Source organism: Epinephelus fuscoguttatus, linkage group LG19, assembly GCF_011397635.1.
Source record: "Epinephelus fuscoguttatus linkage group LG19, E.fuscoguttatus.final_Chr_v1".
Taxonomy (NCBI): Eukaryota; Metazoa; Chordata; class Actinopteri; order Perciformes; family Serranidae; genus Epinephelus; species Epinephelus fuscoguttatus.
The window spans coordinates 31747420-31770622 of record NC_064770.1 but is presented as its reverse complement, the minus strand read 5'-3'; the positions used below and the strand labels follow the sequence as shown (position 1 = coordinate 31770622).

General features: G+C 41.3%; 2 protein-coding genes across 5 annotated transcripts in view; one reads left to right on the top strand and one right to left on the bottom strand.

Annotated features, from left to right (window-relative positions):
* Nucleotides 1–2778: 2778 nt before the first annotated feature.
* Nucleotides 2779–13936, top strand: LOC125878791 (cell death-inducing p53-target protein 1 homolog). Its single transcript, XM_049560167.1, has 5 exons — nucleotides 2779–2951; nucleotides 11862–11917; nucleotides 12035–12133; nucleotides 12239–12440; nucleotides 13506–13936. The coding sequence occupies exons 2-5, from the start codon at nucleotides 11866–11868 to the stop codon at nucleotides 13642–13644; spliced, it is 492 nt and encodes a 163-aa protein (XP_049416124.1). The 5' UTR covers nucleotides 2779–2951; nucleotides 11862–11865; the 3' UTR covers nucleotides 13645–13936.
* Nucleotides 13937–17126: 3190 nt separating this feature from the next.
* usp7 (ubiquitin specific peptidase 7 (herpes virus-associated)) overlaps nucleotides 17127–23203 on the bottom strand; it is a 39216-nt gene continuing 33139 nt past the window's right edge. For all 4 annotated transcript variants that reach the window (XM_049560128.1, XM_049560130.1, XM_049560131.1 and 1 more), the window contains exons 28-31: nucleotides 20629–20748; nucleotides 20447–20518; nucleotides 20210–20300; nucleotides 17127–17559 (exon numbers count right to left, since the gene is read on the bottom strand). In XM_049560128.1, coding sequence (XP_049416085.1) covers nucleotides 17453–17559; nucleotides 20210–20300; nucleotides 20447–20518; nucleotides 20629–20748 — 390 coding nt within the window. In that variant the 3' untranslated portion in view covers nucleotides 17127–17452. The remainder of the gene's footprint in view (nucleotides 17560–20209; nucleotides 20301–20446; nucleotides 20519–20628; nucleotides 20749–23203) is intronic.

Below are 23203 nucleotides of genomic sequence, written 5' to 3'. Positions count from 1 at the left end.
ACCATACCATGACTTAGTCATACCAAAAATTAGAAAAAAACAACAACATTGGTCCACAGGGGGAGCCACAGCGATCAGTTGCATTTTAGCCATTTTTAAGCATTTTCCTGTTGTTATAGCGCCACCCAGTTGCCAATTAGAGTTAAATTTCTCCAGTCACCTTGAGGCGTCCTGTTCTACATATCTACCAAGTTTAGTAAAAATCCATATGGCGGTTAGGCCTAGATAAGAAATGAGCTCTCTAGCGCCCCCATTTTGTTTGATGGGGTCAATAATGGAGGGGTCCCCTCAGATTATGTGTGGTCATATGCCTACAAAGTTGCGTGGTGATGGGTGAAACCCTTGAGATGTTCTACACCTTTATGTGATGAGCCACGCCCTCCGCAATATTCATTGTCTTATAGAAGCTCAGTTTTAGTAAGTTTTCCAACTTTCGCCAAGAGGGAACTTTAGATATTGGTCCCTAGATTATGTTCACCCAGTTTCATGCAGATCGCTCAAACTTCCTAGGAAGAGATCCATTTGAAGTGTTTTTCAAAAAATTCAAAATGGTGGAAAATCTATATAAACGGAAGTTATGGGTTCTTGAGGCAAATTTGTTCCTCATGAGGTGAGGCATCTCTGTGCAAAGTTTCATGTCTCTACGACATACGGGGCATGAGATATGCCCATTCAAAGTTTGCAATTTCAATTGGTTGCTATAGCGCCCCCCTTTGGCCAATTGATGTAATATTGCTTCATTCGCATCCTCCCATGACCCTCTACCACTGTGCCAAATTTCACATGGATTGACCAAGTCAGTGAGGAGAAAAACGTGGAACAGATACACACACACACACACACACACACACACACACACACACACACACACACACACACACAGAGTTTTTGTCATTATATAGTAAGATAATATATTGTATTTGTTTTAAATACCATCATAACCCCTAAATCAGCAGATTTGGGAGGCATGTCATCTTTTAAAAAAAGCCCAACTTTCACCATTTATCATAGCCTGATACACAAATTTGAGTCGTATTATCAGTTCTGACGGTACATGAACAGGTTATTTGGAGCCCCAAAGTCGGCTGAAGTGGACCCTAAACTGTAATATGAATAAAACCACGAGTCTGCATTTCCGTAGCTGTCTGTGGATGTTCAATGCGTAAAGTATCTCCGAGCCTGACTAATAATCTGACTCATAATTGCAGCACTGGTTTAAAAGAAAGAGGGAAAAAACACGAGGAAGAGATTTTGGTGGTGACACAGAAAAGAAGGGAGGAGGGAAACGCCTCAGCATCCAGACCTCTGACATGGAGAGTCTGTTCAGAGAGGCTCACACAGGAAATAGTGAAACTGATACTCAAGTCAAATCAGGGACTGTATTCACAAAGCTTCCTAATGCAAAGAGTTGCTCCCAGTGACGTTTTCTTAGAATTTTCCCTTAAAGTTAAGACGAGGTCCAAGAGCTCCTGAGGTGAAAAATTGTTCAGAGTAAAGACTTTTAGGAAGCTCAAGAGATTCTTAAAGGGAAATTTCGGTTTATTTCAACCTGTCTCCTATCGTCCTAAATTTGTTTCAAGTGACTAGTGACATAAAAATAATAGTTAGCATGTTAGCCGTTAGCCTAGATACAGCCAAGGCGCATAGTAGCGTCAGACCTGTTAAAACGTAAGTGAACGGGCATAATTCAAGTGCAAAGTTAGTCCACAAAACAAGCTTTTCTCCCCACAAAGACCGCCTCATATCGTTAGGATAAATGTCAGAGAACATATAGAAAACAACATGTAAATGTGTCGTCTTATTCAGGAATTATCCTTGTGGTCGATCTCATTAGGGATACACACACATTTCCCATCCTATGAAATAATACCATAACACCAGATATATAATGATCGCAATACTAAGATATCTGGAAAACTGGAAAAATGTCACAGTGCAGCAGTGATGGCTTGAGTCTGTCTCAACCTTCCGTCAGCAGTGATCACACAAACAATGACGACACTTTCAGTCTCATATTGTGATGTAGTTCATCTCATTTTCACTGGGTGTCCTCACACCTTGCAGGCTCACAGAAGGGCATGTCTGTGACAACCAATCACATCTGTTAAAAGAAGGCATCCTACCTAGCAACCGGGTCGACCACACCTCCTAACTGAGGTCAAAGTTTCTGTCCCTTTCCTGCTCAGAGTTGCTCTTCGAACTTTCCTAAATCGCTCCTAAGCTAAGACTTCTTACTAAAAGTTTTTCTGTATCAGAAGCAATATCAGTGATTCTGGCCCTTCATCTAGCGGCACTGCCCACCACTCCGGGAGAGTCATGCATTTTCCTCCAGTCACTCAAGAGACTCAAGGAAAAAAATTTGTAGTTGGTTGCAATCTGCTATCTTACCACTAGATGTCACTAGATCCTACACGTTGCTCTCAAAGGTGACTTTGTGCTCATTTTTTTCCTGAGGAAACCTTAAGTTATTTTTTAAGGAGTATCTAAATAACAGTCTGAATAACGTTATGCACACAACAGCAATAAGGGCAGGCAGATTTTTGGGGGAGAACATGCAGACTCCACATAGAAGAGCCCCAGCCGGCCCGCAAGGTCGGAACCTGAAACCCTCTTGCTGCGAGGCAACACTGTTAACCACTGCACCACCACTGCAAAACAGAATTCCTGAAAGTCTGACTGCATTATCTTCTATTATATGTTTTGACTTGGACTTGATTTTAGGTTTTCCTTCGCATAAATAAAGACATTCCCACCATATATTGATACATAACAGGTACACAGTGGTGCCAGAGTGCAGGAACAGCCCCCACAGGAGGAAGGGCTGTGGGCGTGTCCAGAGAGAGGCTTGTGGAGGTACAGGTGAGACAGCTGGATGTCACAGAAATCTGTCTGCACTCCATCAGCAGCAGTTTACACACATCTCTGCACACTGACAGCAGCACCCCACCAAGGTAAGGCTGCATTTTGTGTAGTTTGGCGTGAAGGATTTATGGTTATTTGAAAGTTGAGAGAGAAGATGAAAAATACGAAGGACAGATGATTCGTCTTTAGCTTTTAATGTCATATTAATGAATCTGCTGCTAATGAATCTGTTGTCCTTTCACTGTTGGAACAGGATCACACACAACTGGTTTTCTTGGTTTCAGCTCAGCCTGCAGGAATATTTTCAAGCAGGAAGTAATTTTGATTTTGGTGTTGTTTCTCGGGCAAATTTTCTTGAAGTTTGCCGCCTTTTGCTTCATGTTTGTGTTATCTTTTTGATCATTTGTGGGTTTGGTATTTGAGGTACTGAACAGTACGTGCAGCCACAGGTGTAGCCCAGGGTGCATGCAGCTCTTGCTCAGTGGCTCTGGTATTTGGTTTTGGTTTAAAGTGAAGCTCCAAGTGCATATGTATGTGTGTCTTGTCATTCCAGAGGCACTATAAGAAGACTTCACACGCAAAACAGAGTCTAGATGTAACTATGGACTTGAGTGGTAGTGATCGAGTAATCTGTTTTCCATGCACTTGTCAGAAGTAAAAAAGTTTATCTCTGAGGTTGTAGTGCTTTACATAAAATCACGTCCCGCTAAGACACTGTGATGTGATAAAAAGCTGAAAGCAGTGGTTTCCAACTGGTGGGTCACGGTCCAAAAATGGGTCTCTCATTCTGAAAGGACCGCAAGTGACTCGCAAACGTGTCAAGTTTGTAGAAAACACATTTTATTTTTAAGTAGAGTGAATTTCCAGCACAGAGCTTTTATTTTGAAGTGTAATTTCCTGCTGTCGAGTGAGTGACAAATGGACAGCCACTTAACAAAGACAACAAATTAGCGAGTATGACGCAGAATGTGCTAAACCGCGTGGACCTTGAACTAATGACTACGGAGAAATCTGAACCTCGTGGCTGGACCAGTTGGGAACCACTGGTTTACAGGTTATTATGCAGTGGTTTTACTGGTCCAGCCCACTTGAGATCAAACTGAGCTGTATGAGGCCCATGAACTCAAAATGAGTTTGACACCCCTGTCTAAAGTGATACGTGTTATCATGATAGTTCAGAGTACTTTATAATAATGTGAGCTAAATACGCTGCACTGTGCTGTGGCTGAATTGCGGTCAGACTAAAAATCTGACACCCAACTTTCAGTTGAACTCTACAGCTCTGGATGAGTTAAATTTGTTCTCAACAGCTATTGAATTGATCTCATGACTCTCTCTAAGTGAAAGTAAAAAAGTGCCTAAGTTAAGACTTTCCTTAAAGTCCTAGTTAAGGTTTCCTCAAAATAAAAGCAGTTGCACAAAACACCTTCAAGTTTCCTTACAATGTTGATTTAAGTTATTATGGTTTTCTCCTTGTCTTGGTCTTATACTTAAGGAATCCCCAGACTGTTGCACAAAATATCTTAGCAACTAAAGCAAGGTAAAACAAAACTTAAGGTACTTCTGACTCTAACTGCAACAAAAACTAACACACCCTGAGAATAGTGTTCTGCACCTATGAGAACCCGATGATACGCTTTTGATTTTACACTTAAGATCTGACTGAATTCATTTTTTGTTGTAATCTTCCTACAATCGATATCTGTTTTTTGGGGATCAAACTGACTGTAGTTTGTGCTTTCTATGACTGTATTCCTCCGGAAGTGTAATCTTTTCCTCCTCTGACCACTATGGTTTTATTGTCTTCTTTTCTCCTGCCATTTTTTCACTATCTAACTATTTCATTTTATTTATTTAACGCATATTTAACCAGGTAAGTCCCTTTGAGATCGACAATCTGGTTTACAAGGGAGAACTGGCCAAGACAGCAGCACACAAAAAGTTACAGCCAAACAACAACACGATAAAAAACATAAAAGAATTACAGTAACATGTAGAAATATGAGAACACCTCTGCACAACGGCAGGCCCCAACTGACTCATTCATCCTTGTACTTATGAGAGCTTTAAAATCAGGCAGAGAGACCAACTATAAGCCAACTTAGTGAGACGATAACAGACGTCACAAGCGTGAGTCCAAGCAAACAAACAACCTCAATGGAAACTTTATCTGCTGCAAAATCTCTTTCAATGTAGTAAATGAGTTCATGCTTTTCCTTATTCTGTGCAACTAAGCTAAGGAGAAATTAAGTCTTAAGTGTCATATTCATGGAGAAAACTTAAGGTGTTTTGTGCAGTCGCCCCCTGATTAATAATAAATAACTCAAAGTACAAGTTACTTTTTATTTGGATATCTTAAAAGGTGTGCGAGGGAGAGATAGATACTGACAAAACAGTTGTTATGATATCGAGGAAGTAGTATCATCTGGCCGAGTGCCAAAAATAATCACAGCTGTGTTGATATTCAGTGTAACGGCACATCCTCAATGTGATATTGCTACGATGCAACCATTACACAAGCGCCATTTATTAGTTCAGCCACGGGCTCCAGATTTGTCCTTAGTCCAAGATCCACACAGTTAGATACATTCAGCATCATACTTGCCATGTCGTTGAGCTTGTTTGCTGTCTCCGTTAAGTATTAAGTAGGAAATGGCCCTTTAAAATAAAAGCTCTGTACCTGAAATTCACTGTACTTCAAAGCACCTAAAATATCTGGGGCCTGTCGCGCAGAACACCTTCAGTTAAGATTTTCCTTAAAGTCCATGTTAAGGCTTTCTTAAAATAAAATCAGTCGCACAAAACACGTCTTTTTCTTCAGGTTTCCTTGAAATATTCATGTATTCAAGTATTTAAGTTTTTCTTCTTATCTTGGTCTAATACTTAAGGAATCCCTTAAAGTTAGTTGAACAATTGCACAAAGGGTTTTTGGTGTCACAAGCTTGAGTGCAAGCAAACAAATGGTTTTCAGTATTTTACCACTGTAAAATCTTTCAGAGCAGTAAATGAGTTAATATTTTTACTTAATTAAAGAAACCCTCTAAGGGATTCTGTGAATTACCCTTAAGTAAGTCCCTCAGTTCAGGGAAAAATTGTCATATTTAAGGAGAAAAGTGGTGTTTTGAGAAAAAACAGAAAAAAAAAGAAGAAAAATGTGACTCTGACCTCGTCACATATTGATGCTTGGTTATGGACTTTCCTTATCTCATCAAAAATATTAAAAATAATATATTTTTCATCATGTTGTGTTTAAAAACACTGCTTCACTTGTACATAGAAAACTTCCCAAGTTGAGGCCATGTTGACCTTGATTAACAATTGTAATGACTTATAAATGACAAATGTAGCAAAGTTTAGATTCAGATTTAGATTACTGGCTCAAAAAAGTACTCAAGTAAAGAGTATAAGTGCAGTTTAAATGAAGGGATTTCAAAAGTACTCATCTGTAAACACACACACACACACACACACACACACACACACACACACAGCTGTACTTCTATACTTGTAAGGACATTCATGATGACATATTGCATTCTTGAGCCCCTAACCCCAACCTAAACCTACTTCTAACCTGACCTTTAACCTGACCCTACTTCTTACCTGACCAATTCTTAAACCTGAAACTGTCCTCTGAAGGTCTGTCCGAAAATGTCCTCACTTTCCAAAAATGCCATGTGCTATTGCAGGAATGCGACCGTGCTGCATGCTTCTCTGTGTGTCACTGCTGCTTCGCACAAGTGTTTCTGAAATCTGTCGAGTGAGTTTATCTGAGGAACAAAACAAAACTGACATCATGTTGAAAGTGATTTACAAAGTGATGACTGGATATACACGAAAAATTAAGGAAATAGATCACTTGAAAGGAGTAAATTTAAAAGTATTTCTAAAATGTGGTTCTGTGTTTCTCAGCAGCATCAACATTTTATTCATACCTTCCGGCCTCATTCTCGGCAGCAACGTGTGCGTCTGTTTTAAGGAAGAGTTACAGGAAAAGCTAATTGTCGGGGTGGAAACACTGGTTTGGGATAACTGGCTGACTTGCTCTTTCACTTCTTGACTTTGTTTCTGTTTTATGAGCGAGCTTGTGCAAAATTACTGTGTCTTTCAGTCGCTTTGGTTTATCTCTCAGATCAGAAGTGAAATTCTCAAAACCCCTTGTTCAAATGTGGGGAATTTTGTTATGTGGTTATGTTTTCACAGTTATATAAAATAAATATTTAAAATATACATATATCCTAAGTAGTAAACAGTTTTTATCATGTTTTTCATGTGAAAGAAGATCATTTTTTCCAACTTTTTTATTGGGGTTTCAAAGTTAAACAGCCAATGACAGTCGTATAAAAGTGAATACAGAATTTCTGATAGAAAAATATAGAAAATATTAAACAAATCAAAAATGTTCTAAAGGGTGAGTTGTCATACATGTGTAGAAAAAGAAAGTAGCGGTCTATAAAGGGTTGCCAGATCTGGTAGAATTTGTTCAATCTTTTCCAAATGCAGATGGTGCATCACAAAGAAGATAATTTTAAAGGTTATTTCATAAATGTGATGTGCTCATTGAATGGTATTGTAATGAAGGATGAAATGACTTTAAAACAGTTCAGTTATTTTTCTTAATAATTATGTTTTTTTTGTTTCCCTGACACAAAGGGGAGAATAAATAACAAAAACATCTGTATCGGTATCAGCTATTGGCCAAATTGTTATTTTAAACGCCGGTGTCGGTCCAGAATTTCACAAACGGTGCATCCCGAGCACGAATGTGACGTATCCATAGTTTGCAGAAACACACAATGCAACAGTGATTGGGTTGCATTTGCTTGTGTCATGTTGAGAAAATGTATGAATACTGGTTCTCTGATGAACAGTCTTAACCCCCAAAACATCATCACATGCATTAAGTCATTACGTGCAAAAGGGCTGAACCAGTTCTCATAATATATCAAGCATTGTTTCTATACATTTCTATTAGACTTTTGGTACATGTGTTGCTCTTGCTACCTCATGGGTTTATCTTACATTATCTCATGGATGAAATATTCCAAAAGATTATTTCCGCATTGCACTGCAAGGGAAGATATTTGTTGTGATGTGGATGGGACTCTGTGGCCCGACAGACAGGAACATCAGGAAGAAAAATTTCTATGTCAATTAACATGTCAAGCCATCAGAAAGACAAGTGCTTGTGTCACTGTTTGCAAGTCAGATAGCCAAAATGCTTTGTCATGTTAACACCACAGTGTACTTTGTATATTCTGATGCGAAGTATGGCCGAGGTTTTGATGACAGTGATTTAAAATGCACTTTCCCTGTATGGTTTATATCAATTACAACAGAACTAAGTTACACAGTGCTGCATGTGGGAGATTGACTGCAAGAGATTGGACAGGATTCACATTTACACCTTTCAAGGTCAAGGTCACTGTGACCTTACGTCCATCTCATTCTCAATCTTAAGAACGCAATTTCTTAACAACGCCTTGAGTTAATTTCTTCAAATATGGCACAAACGTCCACTTGGACAGAGGAATATACTGATTAGAATTTGATGGTAAAAGGTCAAGGTCACTGTGACCTTACGTCCATCTCACTCTCATTCTTTAGAACACAATATCTCAACAATGCCTTGAGTTAATTTCTTCAAATATGGCACAAATGTCCACTTGGACTCAGACTTAGAATTTGGTTGTAAAAGGTCAAGGTCACTGTGACTCCACATAACATGTTTTTGGCCAAAATTCATATGTCACAAATGTCTAATTGGTTATAATGATAAGATAATGACTTTCAATATTCAAAAGTTCAGAGGTCAACTTCATTGTGACATCATAATGTTCTGCAAAAACACTTTTCGGGCCATGACTCAGCGTCATATCTCAGGAACAGAAGGGGAGACATTTGGTCAGATGCTGAACTGGCCACAGTAATTTACATTTCACTGAAGTTGTTTTTTACGTCTCTATATCGCAATGACATGATCTCTTCAGAAATTACAGTACAAACAGCAGATCCCGTCTTTTCTCTTGCAATTAATCTCCCACATGCAGTAATGTGTAACTTTATACTGCTGCAGTTGATCAATGCTACACAGGAAAAGCGCATTTTCAATCACTGTCATCAAAACCTTCACCCTAGTTTACAATTTTTCTCACATACTTAAAACTATCTGTCCATTCAGAGTTTACATTTTCAAGACAGTTTCCACACAGGGCTGAACTGAGAGTCACTGGCCAAAATGAATTTTGTTTGCCAAATTTAGACCCAGCAGGGGTGTGTGGTTTCCATGGGATGCAAATGGTCTCATCCAAAATTGTGCTTAAAAACGATTAGCAACACTAAAACTATGTGAATTATCAAACAGTTAAGTTTCACTTTCACTGCCCTCGCCAAGCGCTGTGCTGCTGCGTATGTGCCCAGAGTATTTTCTGCCGTGAGAGGGAGAAAAACGCAGCTCCAAAAATCTAAATGGGGGTGGCAAATGCTGATATTGTGGCAGTGAGCCACACATAAATTAATGTTTGGGAAAGCCTGGGTTAGTCAAAGGAACAGTTGTTCCCAGCAGCCTCAGATTCTTTTTTTTTCTAATAAGACTGTTTGGCATTTCTTTTACCTCAATGAGCGAGAAAGAATAATGCTTGGAAAAGTATTGCAAAGAAACTGCAGCACTAGTGGGTTCAAGATCCTTTGTAAAAGAGACTTTGATTTAAAAAGGCATACATGTAAAAGTGTTTTTATCACCATGAAACTAATAGAGTCACTAGGTGTAATACCCAAATAGCTGCCATGCTGGTGTTTTTGACGGGACATGAGGCTGCTGTTGGAGGCAGCATCTGGGTGCGGCTTCTGAAAAATCCATCTGCCACTATAAAACCACAAAGTGATTAAGTCAGAGGCTGCTGATCGAACAATATGTCCGCAGCTGTCACAGATGTTTTCTCCCTCACTAAAACTTCCTCTTACTCATGCCTAGCAGGAATATTTATATATTATATATATATATATATATATATATATATATATATTATATATCATTTAGACAACACCCTAACACTCATCTGAGTCATGTATGTGGCATGTGTGCTGGTCAAATCTGACCGTGCGTGTGGTTTATGTACGTATTTGGGTGTGTCAGAGAGAGAGCGTCCAAGAGGCATTTACTGGGGCTGGGTAATGAATCAATAATACATCAATATCATTATATGAGATAGATATCACCTTAGATATTGTGTTTGTTGTCTTTTCCTTTTCCTCTCTTTACCTGGTTTAAAAGGCTGCATCACGGTAAAGTGACTGTCATCTATTTTCAACCACTTATCTGAAGCCAGGTTGCAGGCGCAGATGGCGCCCCCATCCCAAAAATTTAACATTTGTCTGTGAGACTCCAAAAATACATTGGCGACTCTCTCCAAGTTCGTCAACTTACAAGACACAAGATAACTTACCTCTTGCTGCAGTATGGACCTCCTGGCTGAGGACACGGCTGGGGCTGTCTGTCATTTCTTAACGAATGACAAGAATTTCCTCTGCACTTGACCTGGAAACAATAAATGGAATTTAGCGTTTTGTTAACCAACGTTACAACCTGGTGGTCAAAACAATCAGCTCACTGTCATAAGATTCAGAAAGCTCTCCTTTACTGATATGTCATAGGATAATGTGTGTATGTAATGTGCGAATTTTCTCAGTTATGGGTTAATTAACTTTCAGCTCTTAATCACTCACTCATTATCCACGGGATCTTTGTTCCATACCTGTAAAGTGTCTAAAATGACGTGTTCTCACATAACCTATGACATTAACATTCAGGATATTAATTTTTCCTCTGTAATTCAGCGCCACATTAGTCGGAGAGTTCTACCACTTGAATGTGAAACGAATCCTATAAACCCACAAGGAGGAGTTCAAAAAAGTTCTTAAAATACATGAAAAACACACAGAATTCAAGATGGCTGACTTCTAGGAGGACAGGACCATGCCAGGAACCACTGGGCCCTTTTGTGCTCTGGCCTTTGACATAATTTCTCACAACATCCTCCTTAACAGACTGGCCTCCATTGGAATCACTGGCACAGCCCTTGAGTGGTACCATCTGGTACTCAATTTATCCAGCTCAAAACACTCAAATCCCAGCCATTTCCAATTACTACCGGTGTTCCCCATGGTTCTGTCTTGGGTCCCCTTCTGTTTATCATCCACTTACTTCCTCGCAGCTACAGGCTCCCAGGTTAAATTGACTTTAAGATCTTACTCACCTTTTGGCCGTCCACAACCTTGCTCCTCTGTACCTCTCCGAACTCTTGCACATCCACATCCCAACCTGCACTATCAGGTCTTCCTCTTCGATCCACCTTACTGTCCCACCAGGCGGCCTGACCACAGTTGGCTCTAGAGCCTTCTAGAGCCTTCAGCTGCTCTGCCTCCTTGCCTCTGAAACTCCCTCCCTCTTTCAAATCGCCTATTCAGTTTGACTCCCATCCTTCTAGCCACACACATCCACTATTTATGCGGATTTTTTTCACTACAATTTTGTTTTGTTGAATATTTATTTGTTGTTATGTTATTATTATTTATTAACTTATTTTATGCTACTTTATTCCTTATCTTGTTGACTTTTTTAATCCGCTGTCATTTTTTCTCTGTCTTTGCCTGTAAGGTGACCTTGACTGTCGTGAAAGGTGCCTATGAATAAAATGTATTATTGTTATATTATTATTTTTATTATTATTATTATTACTGTGGATCTTCTAGCACTGATTAATGATGTGTCGGTAAGAGATGACACTTTCAGCAGAGCAGATGTTTGTATTCGTGCTTTGGCTCCATCTAGTGGCAGAAAGGAGCATCACATTTGTCTCAAGAGGAGGAGAGGAGACAGAAAATTGTTTTAGTTCTGACCTTTTATGTTTAACAGGGTATTGTAGCAGGGTATTGTATTTTGTCTGAACAGAAGGAACCATTTGTAATAATGTTTTTGTCTGTGTTGTCTGTCTTTGCAGCACAATGACGACAGCTTTACAAATAGAACCTCCTCTTTACTCCTACCTCACACCAGGTGAACGTGAACACACCACACTCACATGCAACAACATCATCATCATTTTCTGAATGGCTCATTCATTCTTATGTCTGTGTCTGTTTTTTCTCTGTCTTTCCTCTTCTTGTCCATTAGACGGTCCCCCTGTTTACGACAACCCAGCAGACCCTCCCTTATGTCCTCCCTTACAGCCTCCCCGACACCCACCGCAGAGCGCCTCCACTGCCTTGCCAGGTAAACTCACAGCTGATGTTACACTTCCTGGAAACATTTATCTAGTTCAAAGTCAGAAACTTACCTGTTTCACCTCCTCTTCTCCTCCTCTGCTTCCTCCATCAGTGTACACCGGCGGAGGAGGCACACTTGGATCAAGTGACAAACCTGGAGCTGCCAAAGCGACCTTTGTAATCGACCAACGTGAGCTGGGGCGCGAACCCGCCATGACGACGTGCACCCACTGCCAGCAGCAGGTCATGACCAACATCTCATTCAAAGCAGGACAGTTTGCCTGGATCATCTGCACAATGATCATCGTCTTCGGGTGAGTGTGTGCGTCAGCGCGCGTGTTTTGGAACCGTCAGATCAACGTACTTCCGGCGCACCAGAGGCGGTGTTAGAGTCAGTGGAGATCCGGGGCTTTGTCTCAAATCTTAACCTGAGGTCATAGCAAGAGCATAAAGTTTGTTTCAACATTTAGAGGGACACATAGCCTACACTCACCTGCCACTTTATTAGGTAGGCTACACCTTGCCTTCAGAGCTGCCTTAATTCTTGGTGTCATAGATTCAACAAGGTGCTGGAAACATTCCTCAGAGACTGGAGTACAGTGACCTCATTGTCATGTTCAAGAAACCAGTTTGAGATGATGTGAGCTTTGTGACATGGTGCGTTATCCTGCTGGAAGTAGCCATCAGAAGATGGGTACACTGTGGTCATAAAGGGATGGACACGCTCAGCAACAATACTCAGGTAGGCTGTGGTGTTTAAACCATGCTCAGCTGGTACTAAGAAAATCTCCCCCACACCATTACACCACCAGCAGCAGCAGCCTGAACCATTGATACAAGGCAGGATGGATCCATGATGCCAAATTCTGACCCTACCATCTGAATGTGGCAGCAGAAATCCAGACTCATCAGACCAGGCAACATTTTTCCAATCTTCTATTGTCTGGCACCAACAACCATGCCACGTCCAAAGTCACTTAAATCACCTTTCTTCCCCATTCTGATGCTCAGTTTGAACTTCAGCAGGTTGTCTTCACCATGTCTACATGCCTAAGTGCATTGAGTTGCTGCCATGTGATTAGCTATTTGCATTAACAAGCAGTTGAGCAGTTGAACAGGTGTACCTAATAAAGTGGCCAGTGAGTGTATTAAGCAAACCATCTAGGGGTATGCTCCCCTGGACATTTTGAATGATTAGGCACTGTGAACAGTTACAACATCTCAGTAAAGCGAATTAATATGTGGTTGTTTATCCGAAAACAGTAAAACTGGCTTCATAAAAGTGAGTTAAACTTTGTAAAGCTTTCCTATTTCTTGCATACAGCTACATAACACTAACTCTGTGTGTGTGTGTGTGTGTGTGTGTGTGTGTGTTGCAGGCTACTCATGTGCCTCGTCCCCATGGTGCTGCTTCCAATTCCTTTCTGCGCAAAAAGGTGCAAGGATGTGCACCACACATGCCCCCTCTGCGACAGAGTGCTGCACGTTTCACAGAGACGATGCTGTGAAGAACCATGACGGCAGAGGTGGAGTCACAGAAATGAGAAATAACATCCCATTACTTTTGTCTTATACAAGATACTTAAAATACAATGTGCCAAATTCTTTGAATATTCAAAATCCTCCTTTGGTCGTCTCTGTGCCAGGCTAACATCTGCAGGTAGTTTACTATGAAATATTTGTTGTATTTTTTGATCTAGCTCGTTGAAAATAATCTTCCTTTTTCCTGATACAATATCAGCGTATACGTGTCCTGGATAAAACTGAGTATGCTTGGACTTCTGTTTTTTTTTTTACTATTTCATGACATTATTTTCCCAATAAAAGCAGACTATATGTATGATTTACTCTGCTATGATTCTGTTTAGTTCTGCCTTTTTTCTTGCCCTCCTCCAGACTAGAGAGATCAGACATGGTGGTGAAGTTGGTGGTTTGTTTCTACAAAGCAGATGTTGCAGCCGTCCCAGCAGGAAATGAACCAGACTCCATTGAGAAAAACAGTAATTTTAGCACACTGCACATAGAAGCTGCTGGGGTATCTCTGCTTCGATCAGATCGTTAGTTTGTGTTATTGTGTGACTGTGGTGAATGTGAAGTAACCCCTTTATATGCCAGAGTCACACTAACACAAACAAATTAACTGATCAAGGCAGTGGTCGACCAGCAGCTCCTGTGTTCAGTGATGTTAAATCACTGTTTTTCTCAGTGGATTCTGGCCTTAAATAGTGAAATAATGCGGCACATCACTCCCTGTAACACACTGAATAGTTTTTACTTTTGTATAGATTAAACAAACTAGACATAACTTGTTAATTAGGGAGCGTTAGAGATGCTGGTTGGAAGAATTTGGTACCCTAAGGGCTCATTTATGCTCAATGTCCTGAGACCCAGATGTTTGTTTGGTAAACTTTTTTATTTCTCCTAGCTATTTGGGATCAGTAGGACCTGATAAGTATAAAAACTTAGCACCATCAATGATAATTAAGTCCCAATGTCCTCAATTGAGACGATAACGTGCCAATGTCTCCAAACAAGTACTTCCTGATTAAGTCTTAACTTGCTACTGTTGCTAAAATTGTTCAAAATTGTTGCCATATCAAACTACAAACATTATTAATATGAATTAAACAAGTGTAAACCATAAAATGTGATAAGGTTTTGTCCACGTTTGTGTCGGGATCGGCTGCAGGCTGACTTAGCAGAGATGGCTGCCATTTTGTTTTTACTTGAATTAGTGTAATGTGCCTTTACTGCCACTAGATGGCACAAAAGTGTCCACAAACAAGCACAACAGGTCAAGTTAAGTAGAATGAAGCATAAGGTCAAGGAAACCCAAAATATAATGTCCTCATATGAGGACACAGGGTCTGCGTTCATTTCGTCCATATTTGTGCATGTTTTCTGAAAACTTACGGATACAGACAAAATGGAATCCTGCCACCAGAGATTGTGGAGGAAGTGTAGCATAGTTCAAACGAGATATGACCGAGACCAAGAAGACGACAAAGCGGAACGAACGAATTCTCAGTCCACGTCAAGATGTGCATTACATAACATCAATAGCTGTACAGACCGCCACCATCTACAACACTGCCTCTGTTTAAAGGTACAGTATTACGCCTCCTTTTCTTTAGCTTTTGACTCTGCCCTCTAGTGGCATCTACTGGCTGTATCTATGCCAACATAAAGGACACATTAAGTATGAAGGTAGTGATGTTTATGTTTGAAGAAGATGCATCTATTTCCGTACGTAAGGGGAGTATTATAAATGAGCCTCAAGACCGAGCTAGGCTAGCCATTTCCATCCGCTTCCAGTCTTCATGCTAAGCTAACAGATGTTGGGCTATTCGTTGGACGAACAGTGTTTCGGGTGAAACACCGGTGTGGACAAGCAGCAGAGTGGTGTTTTTGTTTTTATAGAAAATTTTATTCAACATACATTTTCCAGCAAAAAGGCAATATACAGGAATAGTTGTCGTACACTGCTGCTACACTGAGGATTTTAAACTGGAAAAGATCAAATTAAGGTGTGATTCTGCAGGTCATCTTTGTACTGCACGTTTTTAACAAGACAAAACCAGTGCAGTTAGTTTTGAAAAGAAAAATAAATCCAAATGTAACAGAAAAAAATCGTCAATGGTACATCAGGAACGCAAAAAAAGAAAAGAGAAAAAAAAAAAACCCTACACACAAGAAATATGAACACCTGGCTCCTTCTGTACCCAACAACAAAGGCGTGTGTTTCTCTTAAATTTTACACGTTCATATTTTTAAATATACAATTCTTAAATGTTGTCTTTACAGAGCCAGCTATGCGCTATTAGGGGAGCATTCCATCTGTGCTTTAAAAGAAACAAAAGAAAAATAAATTCATAGGGCTTAAAGTGTTTCTTACAATGCTGGTTTTGTCTCTACACAATCCTCAAACCTGCCGGCTCGAAGCGTCTGCAGCTCCCTAGCAAGCACAGCGCAGTCACTGCTCCCAACCACCTGGAGGCGACAGTTTCAATCAAGATGACGAAGCTCGTGTGTGTGTGTTTGCGTTCAGAGGAATGACTGAGAAATACATTTAAACCCCTTGATGAACAAAACAAAAAAGAAAAGGAAGAAAGTCAAGGGGGGTAATGTCCGTGCATGTGTGTGTTCCTTCAAAGTCACTGAGCAACTCAAAACCACAACCAAAATGTACATTTGCCAGTCCTGAGAAACCTCTGACATTAAGTGCCAACGTGCAAGATGAAATACAGACAAATTTCCTCCTTCTTTTTTTTCCCCCATTTATTTTTAAACAGATGCTGTGGATTTTTATTTTATTATACAAGATCTGCAGAAAGAGACAAAAAAAATTCATTTTTCCTCCAACCAAACTAAGTGTGAAAGAACTGCGTGTAAACTCGGGAATACTTGTTTTGTTGCACTAAAAGGATGGGAGCAGAAAATATAAAGAACCACATCAGGGCAACTAGTGAGCCTCAGGATGGACGCCAGTTCGCAGCTGCAACAAAAAATAAAATTAAAAAAAAAAAGACCACTGGGCCCTCTCCCCTCTTTTTCTGTCAGTTAGTCCTCGCAAACATCCTTCCATCAAACTCTCCACACAGCAGCATGACGCCTCTTCAAACAACTCTTTATTAAAAACAACCCCCAAAAAAATCTGAAGGGAAAAAAAGCTGTTGAGTGAGGTGAGAGAAGGAAACAAAAACTAAGTCTAGAAGTTCATTTGATTTATATATACTACATATATATAATATATATATAATAATATATATATATATTATATATACACTGAGTCTCACATCCTCTCCCCTCTCTGCGCATTTTATATTAAAATCCCATTTTATTTCTCCCACTTCCAGACAGGCAAAAAAATAAAAACAGGCAGTCAACAGGTAGAGAAGCCAGGAAAACAAAAAAAACAACCGAACAGCCTCAAACGTGGAGGGAGACGATTTAAAAATAAAAAAAAAATAATGAAAGAAAATAAACAAAATGGACAGTCAGGAGGTGGTTGGTGCAGTTTATTTTGTGGTTGAAGGATAATCCGTCAGCTGCAGCAAGATCCGAATCGCTGAAGACATAGTGCCGGTGTAGAGCTGTAGAGGTGTCCAGGCAGGGTGTTAAAAGTGATGAACACACACACACACATACGCACGCACACCCACACAGTCTCACACACACAAACACACGCACACACACACACACGCACACACACGCACACACACACGGTTGGTTACAGTCTGTGGTTATGGTGTGTTAAAGTAGGTAGGGAGGAAGGCGGAGCAGGAGGAGGAGGATGAGGAGGACAAAGAGGAAGGGCGGGCTGCTTTTAGTTGTGGATCTTGATTGCTTTCTCCAGGTAGGTGTAGCGACCTCTCTTTGGAGCTTTGTTGAAATGATCCAACCCTAGCCAGGGGCGCGGGTGGGACATGTTACCTGGAAGGAGACAGGTCAGAGAGGACATTACACGTCAAGTCTCGTGATTAAAGTTACCATCGCTGTGATAGTGTGGAATATTTAAAGGGGAAAAAGAGCCACCCTGATGTGTTGTTGTCCAATCAGTACTCATGGTGAAGCAATAAATTCCTCAGTGCGTGCTATACTGACCGAGAAAGCTTCCCGTATTGAGGACGACAAGCTGTTTCAGCATCGATTTCTAGCCTCCAGTGGCCAGAGGGCGAACTCTAGATGCCACTCAAAAACAAAACTTCTGTGTTTTGGCTGATTCGGATATTCAGCTGTATTTATTCAAGCCAGAGTACACGGTTAAAGAATGCGACTACATGAGCCATGCAAAAGGATATGACCGGCAGGGACGTTCCAGAACCTGAGCTGCCGCCATCAAACACAGACTGGTGGTGCCTTTGCTTAGATTGCTATAGACTAAAATTCGCCTTCACACTTGGACAGAGGTGTGCTGGAGACCCTGTTCAAGATGCTGAAGGTAAACTGGAAAAGACAACTAAGACCAGCAGGGCCACGAGGGGCAGGTGATCACTGACACCCCATAGTCTCGCTCACCAGACCTTTCTCAAGAAAAGAAAGGTCTGGCTGCGCCGACTCTCACTTTAAGATTGGAGGAAAAAACGCCCCGGCTTTCTTTCTATTTCTTTCAACCAATCACAATCGTCCTTGGTGGTGCCACAGCAACAGTGCGCTTGCAAAAATATTGCCGGGGGGAAACAGGTTTTGGTGTAACGCACCCACAAAAATATCGCCTACAGGACGTGAACCATGGCAGAAAAATGGCTACATCCCCGCAAGATCAAACACCGCAAAAGTTAGTAAAGGACGTTTGTCGACTATGACAACCAGGGGTGGTAGGGCGGGACTTCAGCGGGTGGCTCGTTCCGCCCAATGAGAGGCTGATCTATGCAGCGAACTTCCGCCCACTCAGACTAGACACCCCATAACACCAACATGGAACCACTTAAAGTTCCTGCACCTAATTTCGAATCCTTCAGAGCATTTCAACCAAAAATAAATTGGTTCAGAACCCGGGAAGTTGGTTCCGAGAAATACCAAGTTTTCCTTGACGTAAAGTGCAAACCATGACAACATCAGTGGGCGTGTCATATTGTACAGGTTGGAAAGAAAGGATGGAGAAGTCAAGTGAGAAATCGTCAAAGAGCGTGCCTTGGTCTCAACAGTATTTGGTCTATGCTTGTTTTTTTTCTGGCTCAAAACAAATACTAACAATAAAAGATTGCGGGTAATCAATGTAATCTGCAATTTTGCTCTAATTGTTCACTTCTGTTGTGTGTTGTGCAACGCCCTCCATTGATGACACATCCTCAATCACAATGGCTTCACTCAAAACTGGTGGAAACACGGGCTGGTTCAATACACAGCACCAAGGTTCAAGGAGTCATGAACGAAACAAGTTCAAGGATCCCAGCTACTGTGGTGGTAAAGGGGTATGAGTGAGTACTTTCATCACTTTAGGCTATTGCTGCGTTCCCTTTAGCTCAGAAGTCGGAGGTTGGGGATGGGATAATGTCACAACTGAGTTTACTACGTTCCAGTACAAGTCAGACAATCAAGCAATACCAGTTGTAGCCAGGTTAATCATTGTCAGCAATAGGAGATAAATGCATTACGCTGTATTTTGAGCATACAGACGCTGTAGAAGCACATCCACAGATACAAGTTGGATAGGGCGGTGTGTGCGACTGTGTTAATGAGACACAAATAACACAAAGGTGCTAATAAACTGTACATTGCTACAGCTTTCACTACCGTTGATGCGCAGAGGAGCCATCTTAGATTCTGAGGTCACGGCTTGTGAGGTTCCTTACAACTTTCCGAGTCACAAATCAGACATCTTGTTCCCGTTGAAATTTCCAACTGGGAACTCAAATTCTGACCTCCCAGTGCAAATGGAGCGCACCAAAGTTTTGTGAAGGCGTCAGGGGCTCGCATAAAATGCAGTCTGGTACACGTGGGCACGGCTGGCTCAGTGAGCAGGAGAACACTTTCTTTGTCGATATGGCACACACTGAGCAATGCATTGCTTCAACTGACTACTGATTAAACATCCACACAAAAGCTACATCATTTCCTTTTAAGAATTTTAGCTTAAGCATAAAACTTGTGTAGTTACAGACAGAAGAGACAGACTTTAGCGCTGTATGAGAAGCAGCATCTCAGCAGGCTCTGGTAACACGGTATAAATAGTGTCTGGCCAAGTGGTCGTGTTGGTGTGGGTGTGAGACAGGATTAAAACACTGAAGAGTTATAACGGTTCCAATCCATCTCTCCTTTGTCTCAGTGATCACACGGTAAAAAGTTCAATTAAGAAGTTCTGCTTAAAAGGAATCTACCAGGAATGTGCTCATGCATGAATTTCATCGGCCAACACAGAGCACTGCTGAAAGATAATGCACCAAGTTGCAGACTAAGTGGACCAGAAGTAAACCTCGTGCTCTGCAGACTTTGGTTTTGCCAACGCAGTGGCCTCATTTAAATGATTGATCGCCCTGAGTTTGGCTACAGCCTGTGGCACTTGTGACATCACTACCTTTAGTGCAGTAACAGTAACAGTAACAGCAGCAGCGGTTGTGTTAGCGGCAGAAGCAGTAAATACCTGGCTGTGGTTCAAAGTCCTTCAGGTTGACCTCATATTCGTCTTCAGTGATGTACTGATGCCGCCCCATCATCACAATCGCAAACTTGAACTGAGAACGAACAAACATGAGTTAGTCGACAGCTGACCAGTGTTTACCCACAGGATACTAAATACTGTAAAAATATTCAGAGTGACTGGTTGTGTGGGGTTCTGCCACACTTCATGTGTCAATGATTCACCAGTGTGGTGTTTCACCTTCTCAAATTCTTTCTCCTGGATGTCCAGCATGGTCTGGATCCTCCTCATCACCTCCCGAAATGACTCGCCCTGTGTGTGAGAGGGTCAGGGACATACAGAGCATGAAGTTAAGCAACTGACTAATACATTATGTTACACAGACTAAGGAGTCTTTTACACGTATGTACAAACATACACACCTGTCTGATCTTGAGCAAGAAGGGGATCCCGAAGGTGCCAAAGACTTCCTTGTGGAAGTGAGCGACAGGGATTAGCATTTCACTGTCCTTGTCCAGGTCCACCTGATCTAAAGGAATCTCCTGAGCGAGGGAAGGAAAAAAGAAGAGTGAGGGAGAAGAGATTAAGACAAGTGCATTCAGTGCGTCCCTTACATTGATTTATTCTTGGCGAAAATATCAGCAGACTACTTTTTTCTACCGTATAAAATTTGATAGCCAATAAAATTGATGATGAAGCGGCCGGTCTCAATGTCCCGCCCACTGCACTATCTGACTGGTTACTAGGGGTGTAACTATCCATCAATCTTGATTGATGACAGTCAGGGTATATGCAGGAATCCTGAGGTTAATTTCAATACCTTTTCAAGACTTTTTTAAGACCTTCCAAAAAAACCTTAAGACCTCATCACCACTTCAAGCTGTCGTTAGAAGCAACGCATCTTTGGCAACAGTTGTAGTTTGCAATTAAATCTATGGAGCACAAACATACAACAGAACTCAGATAAGATGAGAAGGATTTGCTTCTCTGTTTGGAGCCTGGATGTGTGCCGTTGCGTGATGTCGCACAGGTACGCGCACGGCCCCGAGTGGCAGTCTGAGTGTGACTACTTACACATCGTTGTTTGTGATAGTCACAAGGAGGAAAATAAATTATTCATGGATACTTTTTGTCAAAGCCTGAATGCCAAGAAAATTTAATACTTCATAAAATCATGATTAAGACTTTTTAATACTTTTTAAGGGCTTTAATTTTCTGACATTCGATTTATCAACTTTTAATACTTTTTAAGACCGCGCGGACACCCTGAACAGTACAGCTAGAGAGTGACAGCAAAGCAAAGGACTCAGCCCACATGGGATGGACACTCCACTCGCTACGCTTAGAGGCCGTCCCAGGATATGCCTTCATTTGAAAATTCTGTGTCACTGTCTAACAGCGCAGATAATGGCAAGCAGCCAGAAAAGAGACAATGACAATATTTACTCCCCTCATGGGGATAAATCAGCAGTGTGGAGACATTTTGCATTTTGGAGAAAATTTGGGTCAACAGACAGAGCACATGCTGTATGTAAACAATGCTGATGCACAGAACACAACTAACCTGCCTGGCTGGGTACCTCACTTTGCTAACTTACTGCTACAGCAACATTAGCTTCTCCGTTTCAACTATGTTGGGCTGAAAAACATTGAGTGCAGGCTGAAATTCAACCGTGCTGTACCAGGTAAGCTGGAAGTCAGCCCATAATACATGCAATTTCTTAAGCTGTGAGTAGAGAAAAAGCCTGCTAGCTGCTAAGCTAATTTAAGCAATGTAAAAGTGCTTAAGATAATAATGGGTGACTTGCAAAACACTACTGTTTGACTACGAACATTGACAGTTAATATTGAGCGTCTTTTGTTAAGTGATGCTGTTGTTCATCCATGTTTTATGGCTGCTGGGAGAAGTTTGCCTTCAGGGCTTTGAGCCAGACGGCCCTCAAGTTTTAGGAAAGAGACAATGGTTTTGGTTAAAATTAGATGTCTGGCAGAAAGCCCTGAAGGCTAAATCATCAGTCAGTTTAAAGTTAACTTTCCTGCACTTAATCAGTTACAGTTATTATTTTTTGTGTGTTGGTCTTATATCTGGAGCTGCTTATGTAACTGTTTGTCTTAAATGGGCGATTGATTTTATCTCTTATTGATAACAGGGTCAGAACTGTATTGTGGCAGACACAAGTGAGCGGCACCAATTGAGAATGTGGGTGTGTGAGGGGGCATGAGCACATACAGGGAGCAGCAGCAATGACCCACCGCCCGACACCGGCACGGCTGGGACAGAGCACCGTCTGCAGCAAGCAAACACACCGTCTACCGTCATTTTGACTTGACCAGCGGACTTCCCTACAAGCCAATTGGCTGTGGAAACAGGCGATGTGCTTTTCGTTCTAAAACCAGCAGCCAGTGATTTAACCTGCTGAGCTCCAGGTGACACCATCAGCAGCCGGCTTGAGTCGAGCTCAGACGGGTCAGTTCACACCGCTGCAGCTTTTCACTGCAACGTTCTAAAGCAGTTTCATCTCGCTGCGAATCTTTGGTCTGAACTGGGCGTAACACGTCATGAGTAACAGCCTGACAACACTGACGGCTGCCGAACCACAGATGGCAAAAACAAATGCAGACTGGAGCTGCACCAATGACTGAGTAGAGCTGTGTGTTGAATAAAAGTCAGCACTCTGCCGTTAGTAGTTACTGGATGTGACGTCAGTTGTATAGAGCAGAAGTATGAGAAGTGCACGGAGAGGAAGAGGGCAAGAGATGTGACCCATGACCAGATTACAATGGTTTATACAAATACAGCACAGAGACCATACAGACAGTTCTGCACCAGACGTATAGAAAGTGGACCTGCGCATTCAGCCCACGCTGAACCCATTTATATGAGTCACCGTCCTGTCTGTGTGTTTGTCTCTAAGTAGAGACTTCAGTTTGCTGCGTAGTTCATACACTTTACTAACAAATTAGAGAATTATACAGTAACACTGGGCTTCATGATCA

Bases quoted from the DNA above. Each gene is read 5' to 3' on its own strand.
- LOC125878791 (XM_049560167.1), top strand. From the start codon at position 11,866: ATGACGACAGCTTTACAAATAGAACCTCCTCTTTACTCCTACCTCACA. The intron at 12,134-12,238 runs GTAAACTCACAG...TTCCTCCATCAG, and splicing joins CGCCTCCACTGCCTTGCCAG to TGTACACCGGCGGAGGAGGC. The intron at 12,441-13,505 runs GTGAGTGTGTGC...TGTGTGTTGCAG, and splicing joins ACAATGATCATCGTCTTCGG to GCTACTCATGTGCCTCGTCC.